We start from the raw sequence: 15,725 nt of genomic DNA, 5'->3' as shown, positions 1-15,725 counted from the left end.
AGAAGAAACCTAAGGGATTATTTTTTTATGATGTTAGAGCGACTTCAAAGGCAGAAATCAGAAAGGATCATTAGATCTGAGTTTGAATGATAAAAAAATATATATATATACACTCCAAACTGCCAATGAGAAAATTAGAAATTAAACAATATACAGGAAATATTTGCAACATATAACAAAGCAAATTTATTATAGTTTTAAAAAATAGAGCAGTTTGATAAAAAGAAAAAGAACAACAAAAAAAACTAAAACAAATGAATCCTTAATCACATAAAAAATAGAAATGGGAACATGGGATAGCTTTTTACCCATCAAACCACATCATGCAGCTTAGGAATAATGCAGGTCCATGATGTGTGGGCCGCCACACTGCTGGTGAGAGTGCAAGTTCACAAAGGCAACTGAGTGGAACACATGTTAAAAGCCCTAGAGATGTCATTCTTAAGCTAGGGGATGTACTAAAGGAATTTATTTTAAGGACGCGATCATGGATTTGGACAAAGATTCAGTTTGAGAAATGCTAATAGTAACAGTTGATGGGTTTGAAAATTTAGAAAAAGACATTATGAAGAGGATTGTTTGTAAAATGCTACTGTTATACAACTATTCCCAGTAGGTCATCAAGTGAAAAACTGGGATCCTAGTGTTAATGTTTTTAGAAAAATATGAAGTACTTTTTTTTTTAATATGAAGAACTTAATATGATATGGTCAGTGACTCTCATTGGATGGTGGGATTATGAGGTTTTTATTCCTTGTCTTGTTTTTCTTAACTTTCCACAAGTGAATGTGTATTGTTATGATAATGAAGGAAGGAAAGAAAATTATGTCTCAGAGCTAAATCTCTAGGAAACAGGCCAGAACTTCTTGAAGTTGATTTCCTTTTGGTGTGAGGATATCCTCCCTTTTGCTCAAAAACAGGGACATTTTAGTTAAAAAAAAAAAGGAAAAAGGATATAGCTTGTTTTCTGCTTATATAAATCATATTATGCTTATTAAAGAAAAACTGGAAAGTACAAAGAAATGAAAGGAAGGAAATGACTCACCAACCAGATTACATTTTGGCTTTAATACAGCCAACTTCTGATTTTTTTTTTCCTGTAGCATTATATACAAGGGTACGTAAGATAATTCCTTAGAAAATGCAGTTTTGGCATCAGACTAAACTTAGAATTTAAATCTATGTTCCATGAACTTTTTCAAGCACACTCGTATATTAATATTTGAAGGCCCCGCCCCATCTTTTCAACCTAACAGTGAAAGCCAGTACAGCCCACCTTAAAACACTGACATCTAAGAGTGTCGTGAAGGCTTCTCTGACACGGAGGTGATCATGTTTTGAGTACTTAGAGCATAAGGAGTGCTTCATGGCCAAAGTCCAAGTGGTTTTCCTGGAGTTTGTGCTTTTGGGTCATGGTATTGATGCTGGCCTCGAGAGAGAGATGGTGGCTTGGAGCGCATACCATGAACCAGGCTGTGTTTCTGAGACTCTTCACATTCCCTCTTTATGGGAATTACATGTGTGGTCACCTGCCAGTCCTCTATCCTCTGGGAGAAAGCTCCATTGAGAAATAGCTTGGCCTTTCTTTCTACTGTGCCTCTGGGGCATAGGATAGCATCTGACACATAGTAGATACTCATGAATACTTGTGTAGTGTGTGTTCAACTTTGCAGACAGAGGCAGTCTATTTTCCTACAGTCTGTCTGGCCAATTCCTGTACAGAAAAATAATATAATAGACTGTAAGTAAGGGAAACTATGTGTACACCACTTAAAATAAGTGTTATCAACAATATATTTGATTTAGTTGGTTCTTATATAATCCAGTAAGAATGTAAGGGATATGAGTAATTCAGTAAATAATTTTCCTTCATGCTAGATTGCTATTTAGTACATAAAATATGAGTCAGGAAGTATTCGAAGCACAGTTTCTCATTTACTCTTTAAACAGCCTTTTAAGATAAAGGCATTATTATTTTTTTTTTATCCTTCATTTTAAAATGAGGAAACTGATGTTTGAGGAGACTAATTCTTAGTAAGCTAGCACAATGCAAAACTGAAATACAATCCCCACCAAATTGAACATTTATGGATTTAATGAAAATTCTCAACTGTCCCCTTTATTCTAGCCAGCAGTGTTCACTCATATCACAGATAGTCTCTGAGGGCCTGCTATATGCTCAGCACTGCTCTAGGCTCAAGGGATTCTGCAGGTGCACAGAAGGGATCAGAACTCTGCCTTCCTGGAACTTGCTGGTGCAGGCAGGTGGGCAGTAAGTCAATGAATACAGTATATGCCATATCAGATGGTGGTAAGCAAAATAGGGAAAGTCAGCTAGAGCTTGGGAGGCCCAGGCTTAGACTCAAGTTGATGTTTAAGATTGGGCAGGTGTTGGAAGGAAGACATCCCTGGACAGGTGACCTGAGCAAAGACTTGAAGGAGCTGCAGGTAGAGTTTGAGAGAGAGCGAGCAAGATCCTGGTGGAGAGATGGAGTGAGCAGGAAGGTGGCAGATGAAGGTCACAAGGCGGTGTGGTGGAGGCAGGGTGTGGAGGGAGCAAGGCCTGCTAAGGGCAGCTGCAGGAGGGTCTGGAGAGCAGCGAGCAGGGAGCCTTACAGCACCAGAAACATTGCAACCGCCATGTGGAGCACAAGGCTGTTGGGCAAGGAGAACTGTAACTCAGGAAATACTGATGAGGAAGGGGCCTGCACTTTTCTTAGCTGTGGGGTTAGTGAAAAGTAGTTGGCCCTGGAATAGGTTTTGAAGGCAGAGATGAGAGAATCTGTAAATGATTTAAAAATGAGGGTTGGGAAAAGGAGAAAAAAGAGAAACAAGGAAGACTCCAGGGTTTCTAGCCTGCGCAGGTGAAAGGATAAAGTTATCATTGATGGAGAGAGGGAAGACTGGTGGGGAGCAACCTTTGTGGGGGGATACATTGGGAGGTTGGTTTTGGTGTTCAGTAGATGATAGCTAGGGAATGAACATGCCTGTCAAGGTGGAGGCTCAGAGACTGGTTGTGGGTTGTGGGGTTTGAGGAGAGAAGTGTGAGAGTCACCAGGAACGAGGAGCTAAGGGTCTCACTTTAAAGATGACGATGTATACGGCAGTAGCAGCTCAAGTTGGCTACCGTCCTTCTGCCAAAAAGTACCAAGGCTTTGTGGTATGTGGACAGAATTTCCTCACTGCCAGGACCACCTTGTGCCAGTGTATTGAGTCTTTGGCATAGCTGGACCTCTATCTGTGTCTTGTCCTTATTGAATACTGCTAGGAAATCTCCATCTTGGGAAGGAAAAGGGAATAGATGGAGTGAGCAGTTTTGGGGGTCTTTCTGTTCTCATGGGAGAACATAGCAATTCTGTTGGTTTGATCTCCTTCTATAAGGCTTCAAAATGCCCAGTCACTAATGTCCACATATTTATACCCCAGCTGTGTAGTGGAGCTACAATCCCCTGTATGAATCAGCTAGGGAGCGTGTATTTGTCTTGTTTTACTTTCTTGTGCTGTCAGCACAAATGCTACTTGTAAAGTTCAACCAAGAGTGCATCATTTTAAGTGCTCCCAGGGAAACTAAAAGGAGGGCTGTGCTGTTTTTAGCCAGAATTGGAAGTGAAACAAATAAAGGAGAAGTGGTATCCCTAGGAACAGGCAATGGAGCGTTCATGTACTTAGGGCCCCTGTCAGCTTTGCTTGCCTTGGCTGGTGTGGAGGAGTATGTGTATTTCCTCTGTGTTATTTAGATTTCTATAGCACAGATCCATAGTTGCTGTCATGTAGGTTTACCATGCCCACATTTCCTCCTGTGGGGTACCCAGTCCTTTGTCCTGGTCTACAAACAAGTGGGAATTCTCATGCCACCCTGCATTGCATCAGGAAATAGAAATTTGCTTAAAGGATTTTTGCTGTTGTCTCTAGGATTTAGAAGAATTCTGCTTCAGATTCTGCATCAACCATCTGACTGTGGTAACACAAACTTCAGGCTTTGCCGAGATGGACCACGATCTCCTGAAGAACTTTATCAGCAAAGCAAGCAGAGTGGGAGCCTTTAAAAACTGACGCCCGCTGGCAGGAAAGGGAAGGGTTTGGGGAGCCTTCCATCTCCTCTGCAGAAGCCAGAGATCAATCATCTCTCTCTAATCAGTTGCGTGTGCAGTGAGCGGCATTCGGCCGACATTTGCATTCTGTCAGGAGAAAAGATGGTGTCAGTCTTTGTACCTGCCTGAATCCACCGTTTACATAGAAAGCATTAAATGCTCTGCTCCAATGGGACTGTGTTCAGGGCGCATAATGAAGTGCATTGTCCTTACCATTTCCCGTTTTGAATCACATACATCGGGCACCCTTGGTACGCTCTCTCAGCCTGCTATTCCAGACAAATATTCCCTCAGTTCAGCTGGCTGATGGCACATGCCTAGCTTGACAAGGAATGCTGTCCTTGCCACGTTTTCAGAACCCAGCACACTGCCCTGCATGTGGTAGGCATGTGATGAATTTATTATCAGTCTTAAGGCTGGTCTGGGAATAGCTTTATAGGTAGAAAACTGGATGGAGGAATGACTTCCGCAAAGTTGATTTTAAAACAGTCTGTAATGCTTGCAGTCTGTCCTTCTGGTACATTGTTCTGAGTAGTTCTGGCTAACTGAGAGGGTTAATTAGACTTCATGAAAGGCCTTAGCAATTAAATTATGGAAGGCCCAAGGGCTAATTTTAATTTTCTGTTTACTCTGAGTCATTAATTCTCTCATGGAATACTGAATATGAAATGCTGTCTTTGAGTATGATTTCTGAGCTCATCTGCCTTACATAATTACATTAAGCCCTCTGCTGTTCTTCGTATTGAGAGATTTGCCTCCATAAGGAAAAATTATCATGAGTTTTTCTGGTAGTTGACTTTTAGGTTCCATGAAATAAATCTTGCTACCTGGCACTAGTATAAAGTACCAGCTGAAAATGAATTAGCACTTATATTTCATGGTATTAATCCATTTGTACTTTTTAGATCAAAACAATTTATTTAACTGCAAAAAAAACCCAAACTGGAACATGATGCAGCATCAGATTCTTTTATGTGTCTCCCAATGTGGTATTATGTAAAGAAAACCCTTTTGGAATTAGAAATCTTGTTCTGTTGTCAAACTATTTGATAATAAAATGCTTATTTGCAGATAACAGAGCAAATGTGTGGTCATTTTATCCATGAGCCACAGCAGTATCATAAAGCAGCAGACTCATGTCACTTGTCAGGGCATAAGGTGATGTATTCTGCATGGGTTTTGAAGCACTTGCTCAGATAAGGGCTTCCTAACAAAACGGACCCTAAAACATAGAATCATTGCTTTTCGTGTGGTTGACTGTTCTTTATTTGATGAGCTCACCTTTTGGGGAAGACTATTTTTTTAGGGTATTCTGAGATTCACAGCAAAACTGGGAGGGAAGCTCAGAGTTCCTGTCTGCCTCCCCTTCCTCCCACGTGTGTGGCTGTTCCCATGATCCACATCTGCCTCCAGCATGGTGCCTCATGACAGCTGACCAGAGCCTGTGCTGACACCGCATAACCTCTCGTGGTCCACATTTGCATCTTGGATTGCTGTCGGTGCCATACATTCTTTCAGTTTGGACAAATGGAGAATGACGTAAGTCCACCAGTGTAGAATCTTACAGAAAAGTGGTGATTTTGATCTTGTTGTTGTTTTATTTTATTTTTAATATTTATTTTTATTTGAAAGGCAGAGTTATAAGGAGAAGGCAAGACAATGAGGTCTTCCATCTGCTGGTACACCACCTCCCTTCCCCAAATAGGGCTGCAATGGCCAGTGCTGGACCAGTCCAAAGCCAGGAGCTGCCTACATGGGTGCAGGGGGCCGTAGAACTTTGGCCATCCTCTGTTTTCCCAGGTCATTAGCAAAGAGTTGGATCAGAAGTGAAGCAGTCAGGACTTGATACTGCAGAAGCTTAACATGATAATGTCACAGCCCTGGCCTTCATTCAGAAGAGTCTCTCTGCTCCAGATCCTCTGTGCTCCATCTAGTCATCCCTTCCTCCTTCCCTGGCAGACACTGTCTCTTTAGAGTCTACACAGTTTTACCATTGCCAGAATGTGGCATGGTTGGGAAAATACAGAAAGAGCAGCATCCTTCCTTTGATAAGGGATACTTAAGGTTTGCCCATGTCTTTTCATGGTCCTATAGCTTATCATCTTTTATAGCAAAATATTATTCTCTTTTATGGTTATATCACAGCTTATCCATTCACTGACTGAAGGAGATCTTGGTGGTTTCCAAGTTGTGACAATTGTGAATGAAGCTGTTATAAATGTTTATGCATAGGCTTTTGTTTAGACCCTGAGTATGTAACAAGGAAAAATGACTGTAGGATCATATAGTAAGAGCAATGATGAACTTTTGTAACTGCGTTAACAAAGTAACTCCACTTTGCATTCGCACCAGCAGTAACTGCAACCTGACTAGCTCATTTAGTGTGTGTTCCAGATTTTGCCATCCTAGTACCTGTGTGGAAGTGTTGTCTTGTTACTTTAGTTCGCGTGACCCTGGTAACACAGGATATAAAACATCTTTTCATAGGTTTATTTGTCTATTGTATATCTTCTTTGTTGACGTTTCTATTCGCATCTTAGAGCATTTTAAAGAAGAAAATTTTGAGAGAACTGTCATCTGCTGTTCACTCCTTGTACGCCAACAATGGCTTGGCTGAGACTATTGCCTGAAGCCAGGAATACAATTCATGTTTCCCACATGGGAAGAAGGAACCCAATTACTTGAAGCCATCACTAACATCTCCCCAGCCCTTCATTAGCAAGTGGTTGGGTTTGGAAACCAGAAACAAGAACTGGGCCCACGTGTCTTAACCACGAAGTTTACTCCCTGATCCCATTTAGCCCATTTTAAAATCAGATTGTTCCCTTATTGTTGTGTTTACTGAGTTCTTTACCGGGCCAGCACTGTTGGTAAAGCTGCAGCCTGCAACGCTGGCATCCTTGCTCCATTTCCAATCCAGTTTCCTGCTAAAATGTCTGGGCAAGCAGCACAGGATGGGCCAAGTGCTTGAGTCCCTGCACCCCAAGGCAGACCTGACAAAGCTCTTGGCTCCTGATTTTGGCCTGGCATAGCCCTGGCAGATGCAGCCATTTGGGGAGTGAACTGGCAGATGAAAGATCTATCTCTCCTTGTCTCATCTCTGAAACTGCCTTTCAATGAGTAAAGTAAATCTTAACAACAACATAACCTTGTCTTCCTTGTCCTTGGCTCTTGTGACAGGATCTTCTAAATTCCTCAATATAAAAATTGGAATATTGTAGGGGAAATAGGTGGGTTTATTACTTAGGGATGAGGAATGAATTTCCATTTACCAAACTCTACCACAGGCCAACAGCCTTATTGCCAGAGGACAAGTAAGTCCTCTGACTTCTAATCCAGATGTTTTCTGTAATGATTTCCAGAGGTTTACACTATTACATGTCTCAGTGCTTATTATCTCAGGGCTCAACAGAATAATCTATGGGGACCTTAACAGAATATAGATTTGAGGATTCTAATTCTGTACACAGGTGGGTGGCCCCCATCCAAAATGCCTGAGATCAGCAGTGTTTCAGATTTGGGATATTTTTGGATTTTGGTGTCATTGCACATAATGAGGTGTCTTTAGGATGAAATTCAAGTTTAAACATGAAATTAATTTCTGTTTCACATGTAGCTTATCTGCATAGTCTGAAGTTAATTTTATGCCATTGTTACAGTTTGTCTGCATTCTGACCTCATCCCTTGACTCAGCTGTTTATTTGTGACCTGTTGGAGAAAACATCCATGTTCCTAATGATGGTACATCAGAAGCAAATGTGTCCATTTAACACAAGTTTATCTTAGATTTTCTACTCTTAAGTTTTACTGCCTCTTTTGCTCCCACAAGAAACGTTAGTGTTTTAGTGGTTTCATTATAATTTTACTCTAATGTACAAAAATAAATGTTGAAGATTTTGTAAGAAAAAAAAGCACTAATAGATGACTAAGGTTTTGTCTTAATAAATGTTAAATGAACTAACGAGACAATGGGGTAGAAACAAGATACCTTTACTTGCATGGCTTTAAATTATATTTTGAGAAATTTGAGGGGGAAGGCATTGAGAGGTCTATTGGCTATGAGCTTTGCTTTCTATGAAGGCTTCAGTTCTGGAGAGGTTAAACCTGGGACTTGTCAGGATAGAGAATCCATTAAGGGCTATGAATGGATAGGATACTAGAGTTTACATACAGAGAAAATGTTGATGCAATGAATTGAAAGAACACAACGTCAGACTCTGAGCTAATTTATTTTAAAATAGACTAGCTATTACTTGTAGAAAATAGTAACATACCGATTTAAATGTACAATTTTAACCAATACAAAACAGCAATAAAGCATTACCTAAAGCCTTACTTAAGAAATTCCAATACACGATCTTAGAAATTCCTAGAATCACCACTAATTCTAGAGTGAACTTATTAGCAAAATATCCAGAAATACGGTAAGCTCTTAACCTAAAACTTACTGATTGGTATGATATTCATGCAAAAATTAATGCGATGGGATAAAGCTTTCTAGTGCCTTTGTTCTGAGATATTTGCAACATAGTTTAAGATTTAACTGAGCACAAAATAAAAATTTTATTTTCTAACAAATCAGATCAGATTTCTTTTTCAAAAGAATTGAGTTTAGACAAAGTGATTTTTCCTAAAGCTAGCTGCTACTATCTTAAATATTACCTAGTTTAAATTATACCACCTCTAAATAAGTTAATCACACAAGATAGTTTAAATATACCCTCAGATGTAAGGAAGGGAGAAAGGCCTCTTTTTCTAATGCAGCTATTTTCATTTGAAGCTTTTGCACAAAAGTAAAATACAAAGAGTGCTGCTTATGTAAGGGTTGATGCTTACTATTAGCTTTACTTGCAATTTTGGACTAGACAATGTGGTCAGTGTTAGATCACGCTGACTTAAAAAAAAAACAAAAAAGCAGATAACTGCCACTTCAAAAGATATATGGAAGACATGTACCATTCCAGAGAAAAATGTAAACCTTCCCAGATTTAGGAGGGAGGGTGGAATAGTTGTTGGAATGCAATTACACAAACCTCAAAAAAAAAAAACAACAACAACAATTAAGGCCCCTATTGTTAACAGTCTGTTTATGGAATGAAGTTAATTTGTATCTCGATTCTTTACGACTCAAAAATTTTAGAAGAGCACTTAGGATAAGCTGTGGTAAGGTCCTCTTCAGCAAAGCTCTAGCAGAAAGCTTTGCTGACTCAAGTAATAGATGGGAAATTCAGTGATCTGAATGGTTAAAAAAAAAACCACTATCGTAATCCCCCATTTTAAAGCATGAGTTGGATGAAGCAAATAACGAATTCTTACAAATTCTGAGGTATGAAGCCTGTGTCAGTAGTATGACAATATCATGGTTACATTTTACCTTTTGTGTGTACTTAAGACCTAAAATTATAAAACAAGCACATAGTGCATCAGATTCCAATAGTAAAATAAAGTCTAATGTGTAAAAATCAGTTTTTTTTTTCTGGTTTATAACAGTTATCTGGTTTAAGAAGAGTTCAAAATAATTTGGGTGAATGGGCAGTTAGTCAAATTGCATTTGTAAGAGAGGACACATTTTTCTAGGGATGTTTGTGTTAAATTTAAAAATATACATATAAATTAATAAAAGCAAGAGCAAACACCATATACTTGCTACAAGAGAAGGCAAAGTAGCCAAGAGAGTCCTAAGTTGTCAGGATTCCTGCTGCTGGGCTATCCTCACTACCCGCTAAGCAGAACTACGTGGAAATGGAAGCATCTGCTACAAAGTTTTAAGTAACAGGATTTACACAAGATTTTCAATCCTGCACAGAAACAACATATATCCCATTGCAGTAGCTTAGGAATTGCCAATGCATATATTCAACTTGGATTTGCATATTTTTATCCACAAAAAAAGAGCTGAAAATATTAAATATGGTCACAAACAACCTGGGAGACACATAGAGTCACATCATGAGAGGCAGGAGTGTACACAGTGCCCACCAAGCTCCTGAGATCCTCACTTTTCTTCCTTATTTGAGGTATCCATGCTATCATTCATTTTCTGCTTTTGCATTCGTGTTCGAGTAGATGCTGGAAGAAAGACAGAGAACTGTTAACTAGCACGGATGGTGCTGGTTAAGTTGGAAGGAGCTGCTATACATATTGTATCTGATTGATGGAGCTCAGGACTTTTCAGAAGCAGGAGCCTCCAATTTTTTTAAAAAATCAATTCCTGGAAACAAAACTATTTCTAAGCATATACTGCTAAATATGTGTGCTATGTATATATGTGTTTACGTAGGTATGCATGTTTGCAAGTGTGTACAATAATAAAACACATACTCCAAACACTATAAAAGAAGGGGCCAAAGCATAATTTCTAATATTTTTTCTGCCCTCCCCGCACCCCCCCAAGATGGTCTTCCACATTCCTGGGACTTTGCAGAGCACTGGTCTGGAGATAATGAGGTTGAGTTTGGGATGCTGCTCAAACTGGGTCTTTTGGAGGGAGGGATGGTCTCCTCTCCAAAGCTAGGGAATCCTTGTGCCAGGTCCTGTCTTGCAGCTACTGCAGAGGCTTCAGCTCACACCTCAACTAAACCAGGCCCATACAGTACTGTAGCCAGTTGTGATAAAGCTGCTGCCTGTGATGCGGGCATCCTGTCTGGGTGCCAGTTCAAGTCCTGGCTGCTCCTCTTCCTATCCAGCTCTGCTGATGTGTCTGCAAGGCAGCAGGAGATGGCCCAAGTATGTGAGAACCTGCCGCCTACGTGGCATATTGAGATGAAGCTCACGGCTGCTAGCTTTGGCCTGTCCTTGCCCCAGCCACTGTGGCCATTTGGGGAGTGAACCAATGGGTAGATGATTTCTTTCTCTTTTTCTTTGTCTTTCCTTCTCTGTAACTCTTTCAGAAAAGTTTCTCTCTCTCTCTCTCTTTTTTTTTTAAATAAAAAAGAACAGTATTAACTACAATATTGATAAACCTTAAACATTTGGTTTAAATCATTTAAAAATCCTCGGATGGATTTTAGAGCTGGACAGCTCTTTATAAAGAAGTACAAAGAACGTTCTTACTTGGAGATGAAAGAAAACAGTCAATTTGTTCTAGTCCTCCCCTTTCTGGTCTTCCACTCTGGACAACCCAGTCTTTAGAGACAATTTCTTTTGAGACCAGCTAAAAAGCAACCTGGGGAATGTCTTGGTTGGCCTTTAGTGTAAATTGCTAGTTTCCAGTTTTCTCAGCTTCAGAAAGGCTCCGCAACCTCCGACCTGGTTGAGGAAACACCATCACAGCCAAGTGTGTGCCTCCTTCAGCAACTGAACCCTCGGAAAACAGGCATGCTTGTTTTCACACTATTCTGCTCATTTAAAATGCATATTTGTAGGCTCCAAAATGTTTCCATGTTTTTAAGCCTTGATATTGATTACAAACTTCATGTCTATTTTTATGTACTTGGGGGGGTAGGGAGGAATCACAAGTATTCAAAAGCTAAAGAGAGAATATAGTTTTTAGTGAAAAAAATCTAAACACATTTAAATGTTTGGTATATTTAACTTTAACTGTAACACAAAAATTCATGCAGAAAAAGCTCTGGGGGTTGGCTTTGTGGCGTAGCAAGTAAAGCTGCCACCGGCGGTGCTGGCACCCATTATGGCATCAGTTCCAGTTGAGTTCCAGCTGTTCCACTTCTAGTCCAGCTTCCTGTTCAAGTTCCTGGAAAGGCAGTGAATGTTGGCCTAACTGCTCTGGCCCCTGAACCTCTATGGAAAACCAGGAGGAAGCTCTTGACTCCTGGCTTTGGGCTGGCCCAGCTCCTGCCGTTGAGGCCATTTGGGCACTGAACCAGTGGATGAAAGAACTCTGTCTCTCCCTCTATCTCTTTGTATTTCTGCCTTTCAAATAAATAATTTTAAAAAGTTCAAGATATTATTCTAAATAATTGATATTTCAGTTTATATCTACAAAGACGTATTGAAAACCTGTTCTCACATTATTGTTCTTTCTGATGTGTCCTATAGCCCAGAAATGACAGCTTGAATATCTTATTTCCTGAAAATTTTTTCAGTTCCTTTTCCTATTAATGGATCTGGCACCAAGTACCAGGAAATGTCATACTCACTGCCACAGCTACCTATCAGATATAACCTAATAACAGTTAATAAACATTTCTTTCCTAAGATGATCTCTATCCACCATATTTGTATTGACTTTTTTTTTTTTACAGTCTCAGAGTTGCTCAGAATAGGATTCCATTTGCCTTAACATCTTAGCATTCCAAATTTATATTACTCTGAATAACTGGGGAAAAAATCATATTGAAAATCTGACCTCACAAAATTAACATGTTGACCCCAGGTACTCTAATGCAGGACACAGGTGTCTTGAGCAGCGTCTCTAAGCATTAGGCTAAATGTTTACCTTCTAAAAGATCATTCTTTAAATAAGAGTGATACAATTTAGATAGGACAGGTTTATGCCTGTATCTAACACTCTGAGTTCCTCATTGCAGTTCTGCTATTCTGGAATATTTTCTAAACACAGTCATTTTGTGTTGAAGCTGCGGTCAAGCAGGGCTTCACTTCTTGGTTTTTCCACACCAAAGATTTCAGAAAGGGTGAGTGCAGCCTTTACTTGGCATTGCACTCCATCACTGACGGAGTTACACTTTAAATACATGAATGAGTCTGCCAGTTGAAGGAAATGTTTATGTGTATTCTTTTATAAATAAAAAGTGAAAACACTTTCTGCAAGGTAAACAATTCTTTCATTTACATAAAGTAAAAAGCTGAGTACTTACTCATTTCTGCAAGTTTCAGTTGAAATTTCGACTCCCCTGCTAGATGTTTGCTGCAGATTTAAAAAATGCAAAACACTTCATTTGCATGTGCATGCATGGGAAACTCCAACTTCCAGTAACTACTGTGCTTTCGAAGACTTCTTTTGTGGGGTGTGTGTGTGTGTGTGTGTGTGCACAGGTGTGCAAGTGGGAGCTTTTAATTTCAAAAGTTTATAAACTAACCATTTAAGTATAAATGGCACAAATTTGATTCCATGTATTTTTCCAATAGCTCTTATAGAAATAGTAGTTGATATTTTCTCACAAGTGAACATCTTTAAATCTAATGTTAAAGCTGACATTATTTTATCAATAGCTGTAAATATATACATACCCTTGTGTATATATATAATAAACATAAGTAATAAATATATAAAAAAAATGAAACAGCTTTGCAACACCTGATATCTTAACTGAATTTTGGTGGTGTAAGATTTGTTGGTGTTTTAAACGTTGGACTATATGCATAGCTATGATTTTGAGCCATTCTCACAATTTCCAAACAAAGCTGGCCTGACAGGCCTTGCTGGAGCCAGGGCAGCGCTGGCCTCTAGCTTCCAGGTGACCGGCTGGGCTCCCAGGAAACACTCTGCTGTGGTTCCTACCTTCCATCTGCTTCATCTGTCCCTTCAATATCGAAACGTAATTTTTTCAGAGGTTTAGGAGGGTTGCTTCCTTCAGCACTTCTTTTGAGCACCCGGTCGCTGTTACATACCATCTGGTTTATTTTCTGGAACTTTTCAGAAGTCTACAAAGTACAGAGTTCATTATTTTAAATCATTTATGTGGTCACTTTTTATAGTTGGCAATCCCAAACTGTGAAGGGTGTCAAAAAAAAAAAAGTAGGCAGGTGTAATCTCTTCATTTTAATTTTTAGTTCTACTGGACCAAGTAAGATGTATAATAAATTTGAAAATCAGAGTAACCGTAACTAATTCTGCCCCAGCTGAAGGGGCGCTCTATAGAGCTCCACTGTTTGTCAATAACACTGACCATCCCTGGGAAGGTTCTGGTTCCTCATTTTTCAAATTCACCCCCCACACAGAACCTGGGCTACTTCTTAGAAACAACCAAAATTAGAACAACAGTGCTTGTTTTGTCAGCCTTTTTTTGTTTTCTTAAGAATATTATGTAACTAGAGCGATGATCATAAGAATTGTTTAGAAGTGATGGGTCCAGTGGACACTTTTAAATTCACATGATGGTTATTATATTGACAAGTTATACAGTTTATTCTAGGCTCTCGCCTTGAGCTAGGCCCAGATGTTGTGGCCATTTGGGCAGTGAACCAGTGGATAGAAGGTGATGTATAACCCTGCCTTGCAAGTGACTAAGTAACCATTAAAAAAGCAAAAACAAAAGGGAATTAACCACAAGACAATCAGTTGTGTCCACACAACTGAATAATAAATTCGTGTGAGAAAATAACCCCACACATTCAGAGTCAGAAGTGTTATTAGATAAAACCCTCTCACAGACATAATGTGTGTATATACATAAGTGTGTATGTAGCTATTATACAATCTCACTGGAATGTCTGAACATCATTTCTGAAGCCCATCAATTATGAGGAGGATTTATAATTATTATATGAACACAAAACTGATATATTTTATAAGACATATATGCAAAATGCCTAGATGAATATTTGAAGAATAGAATAATAATAGAACTTATAAATTCAAATCATAGAAATATCTTATTCCTTATGGTTAAAATGTATACATTGTATTTCACAGAAAGAAAATACTTACCCCAAATGATTCACCAATTGAAACTAAGATTCTGTCAAGTGAAGGTGAAATATAAATCAGTAATGGAAATCATAGAGTACTGTACAGAGAGGAACATACACACTTCATTCTGGACTAGCAGCAATTCCAAATCAATGACTGCCTTTACATTAGAACCACTGTTAAATTGTATTCAGTAGGGGTTTATTGTAACAGTGCTAGTCTAACCAAACACTCAGAGTTTTACAGAGAACTGTAAGCCTGCAAGGAGATATTCTGCCAAAATCCACACTTTAAAAGTGGTAAAAGAAGGTTTTAGGTTTATCCTTATTTGATTCTTCATAAATCCATGGGTAAATTATAAAATTTCTTTCACATTTTGTCATGCAAAATTCAAGTTATATCTGCCAAAATTTACAGTATTCAGCAATAATCAGAATTCTAATTAGTATGTGTTGATGTATAGTAAGTTATTTCTCAGATACCCTAGAAACAGAGAGAGTTACTAGTCCTTGTTTGAACTAAACAATGTGTGTTCTTACATCAGTGCTCACAAACAGCTTTATAATGGAATGAAAATATAAACATAGAACTAGTAAACCCTCAGATTTCTACTATATTTTAAATCCTTGACAAATAGCCATTATTGCATGTAAACATACTTGATTAACTAGAATATCTACACATATTAGACTAATAGAGGACTAAAATCCTTAATATCTGATTAATCATTTACAGTTTTGGCTTTTTATAATGTGACTTTTTTGCTGAAGAGTACCAACAGATAATTGATTTCACTAGAATTAGCAAACTGTCCTCATTTTGATTGAAATGTGGAATAATTATCATCAGAAAAACCATCTGAGCATACATCTACATGTGATGGTGAGGAACTGTGTACACTTATTTAAATAAACACAGCATGACATCCTAAAAGCTTATAATAGTAGACATCACTATAAAGATATCTAACTATACAAACACCAAATACCGAAAGATACAGGGGTGTAGCATACTACCAATTTTTTACTTCATATTTTTTTCTGTAGAGTTTGAAATCTTCTAGAGATGCATTATTTGTATTT

General features: G+C 38.7%; 2 protein-coding genes across 5 annotated transcripts in view; one reads left to right on the top strand and one right to left on the bottom strand.

Annotated features, from left to right (window-relative positions):
- RCBTB2 (RCC1 and BTB domain containing protein 2) overlaps positions 1-4,108 on the top strand; it is a 40,570-nt gene extending 36,462 nt beyond the window's left edge. For all 3 annotated transcript variants that reach the window (XM_040991417.1, XM_040991416.1, XM_040991418.1), the window contains one exon: positions 3,913-4,108. In XM_040991417.1, the coding sequence (XP_040847351.1) occupies positions 3,913-4,053 (141 nt within the window). In that variant the 3' untranslated portion in view covers positions 4,054-4,108. The remainder of the gene's footprint in view (positions 1-3,912) is intronic.
- Positions 4,109-8,301: 4,193 nt separating this feature from the next.
- Positions 8,302-15,725, bottom strand: part of RB1 (RB transcriptional corepressor 1) — a 125,946-nt gene continuing 118,522 nt past the window's right edge. For both annotated transcript variants that reach the window (XM_040991413.1, XM_040991414.1), the window contains 4 exons: positions 14,662-14,692; positions 13,513-13,655; positions 12,869-12,918; positions 8,302-10,160 (listed from right to left, as the gene is read on the bottom strand). In XM_040991413.1, coding sequence (XP_040847347.1) covers positions 10,087-10,160; positions 12,869-12,918; positions 13,513-13,655; positions 14,662-14,692 — 298 coding nt within the window. In that variant the 3' untranslated portion in view covers positions 8,302-10,086. The remainder of the gene's footprint in view (positions 10,161-12,868; positions 12,919-13,512; positions 13,656-14,661; positions 14,693-15,725) is intronic.

This window comes from Ochotona curzoniae, unplaced genomic scaffold, assembly GCF_017591425.1.
Source record: "Ochotona curzoniae isolate NIBS_2020 unplaced genomic scaffold, NIBS_Ocur_1.0 contig_64, whole genome shotgun sequence".
Lineage (NCBI taxonomy): Eukaryota > Metazoa > Chordata > Mammalia > Lagomorpha > Ochotonidae > Ochotona > Ochotona curzoniae.
This window is presented reverse-complemented; position numbering and strand designations above follow the sequence as displayed.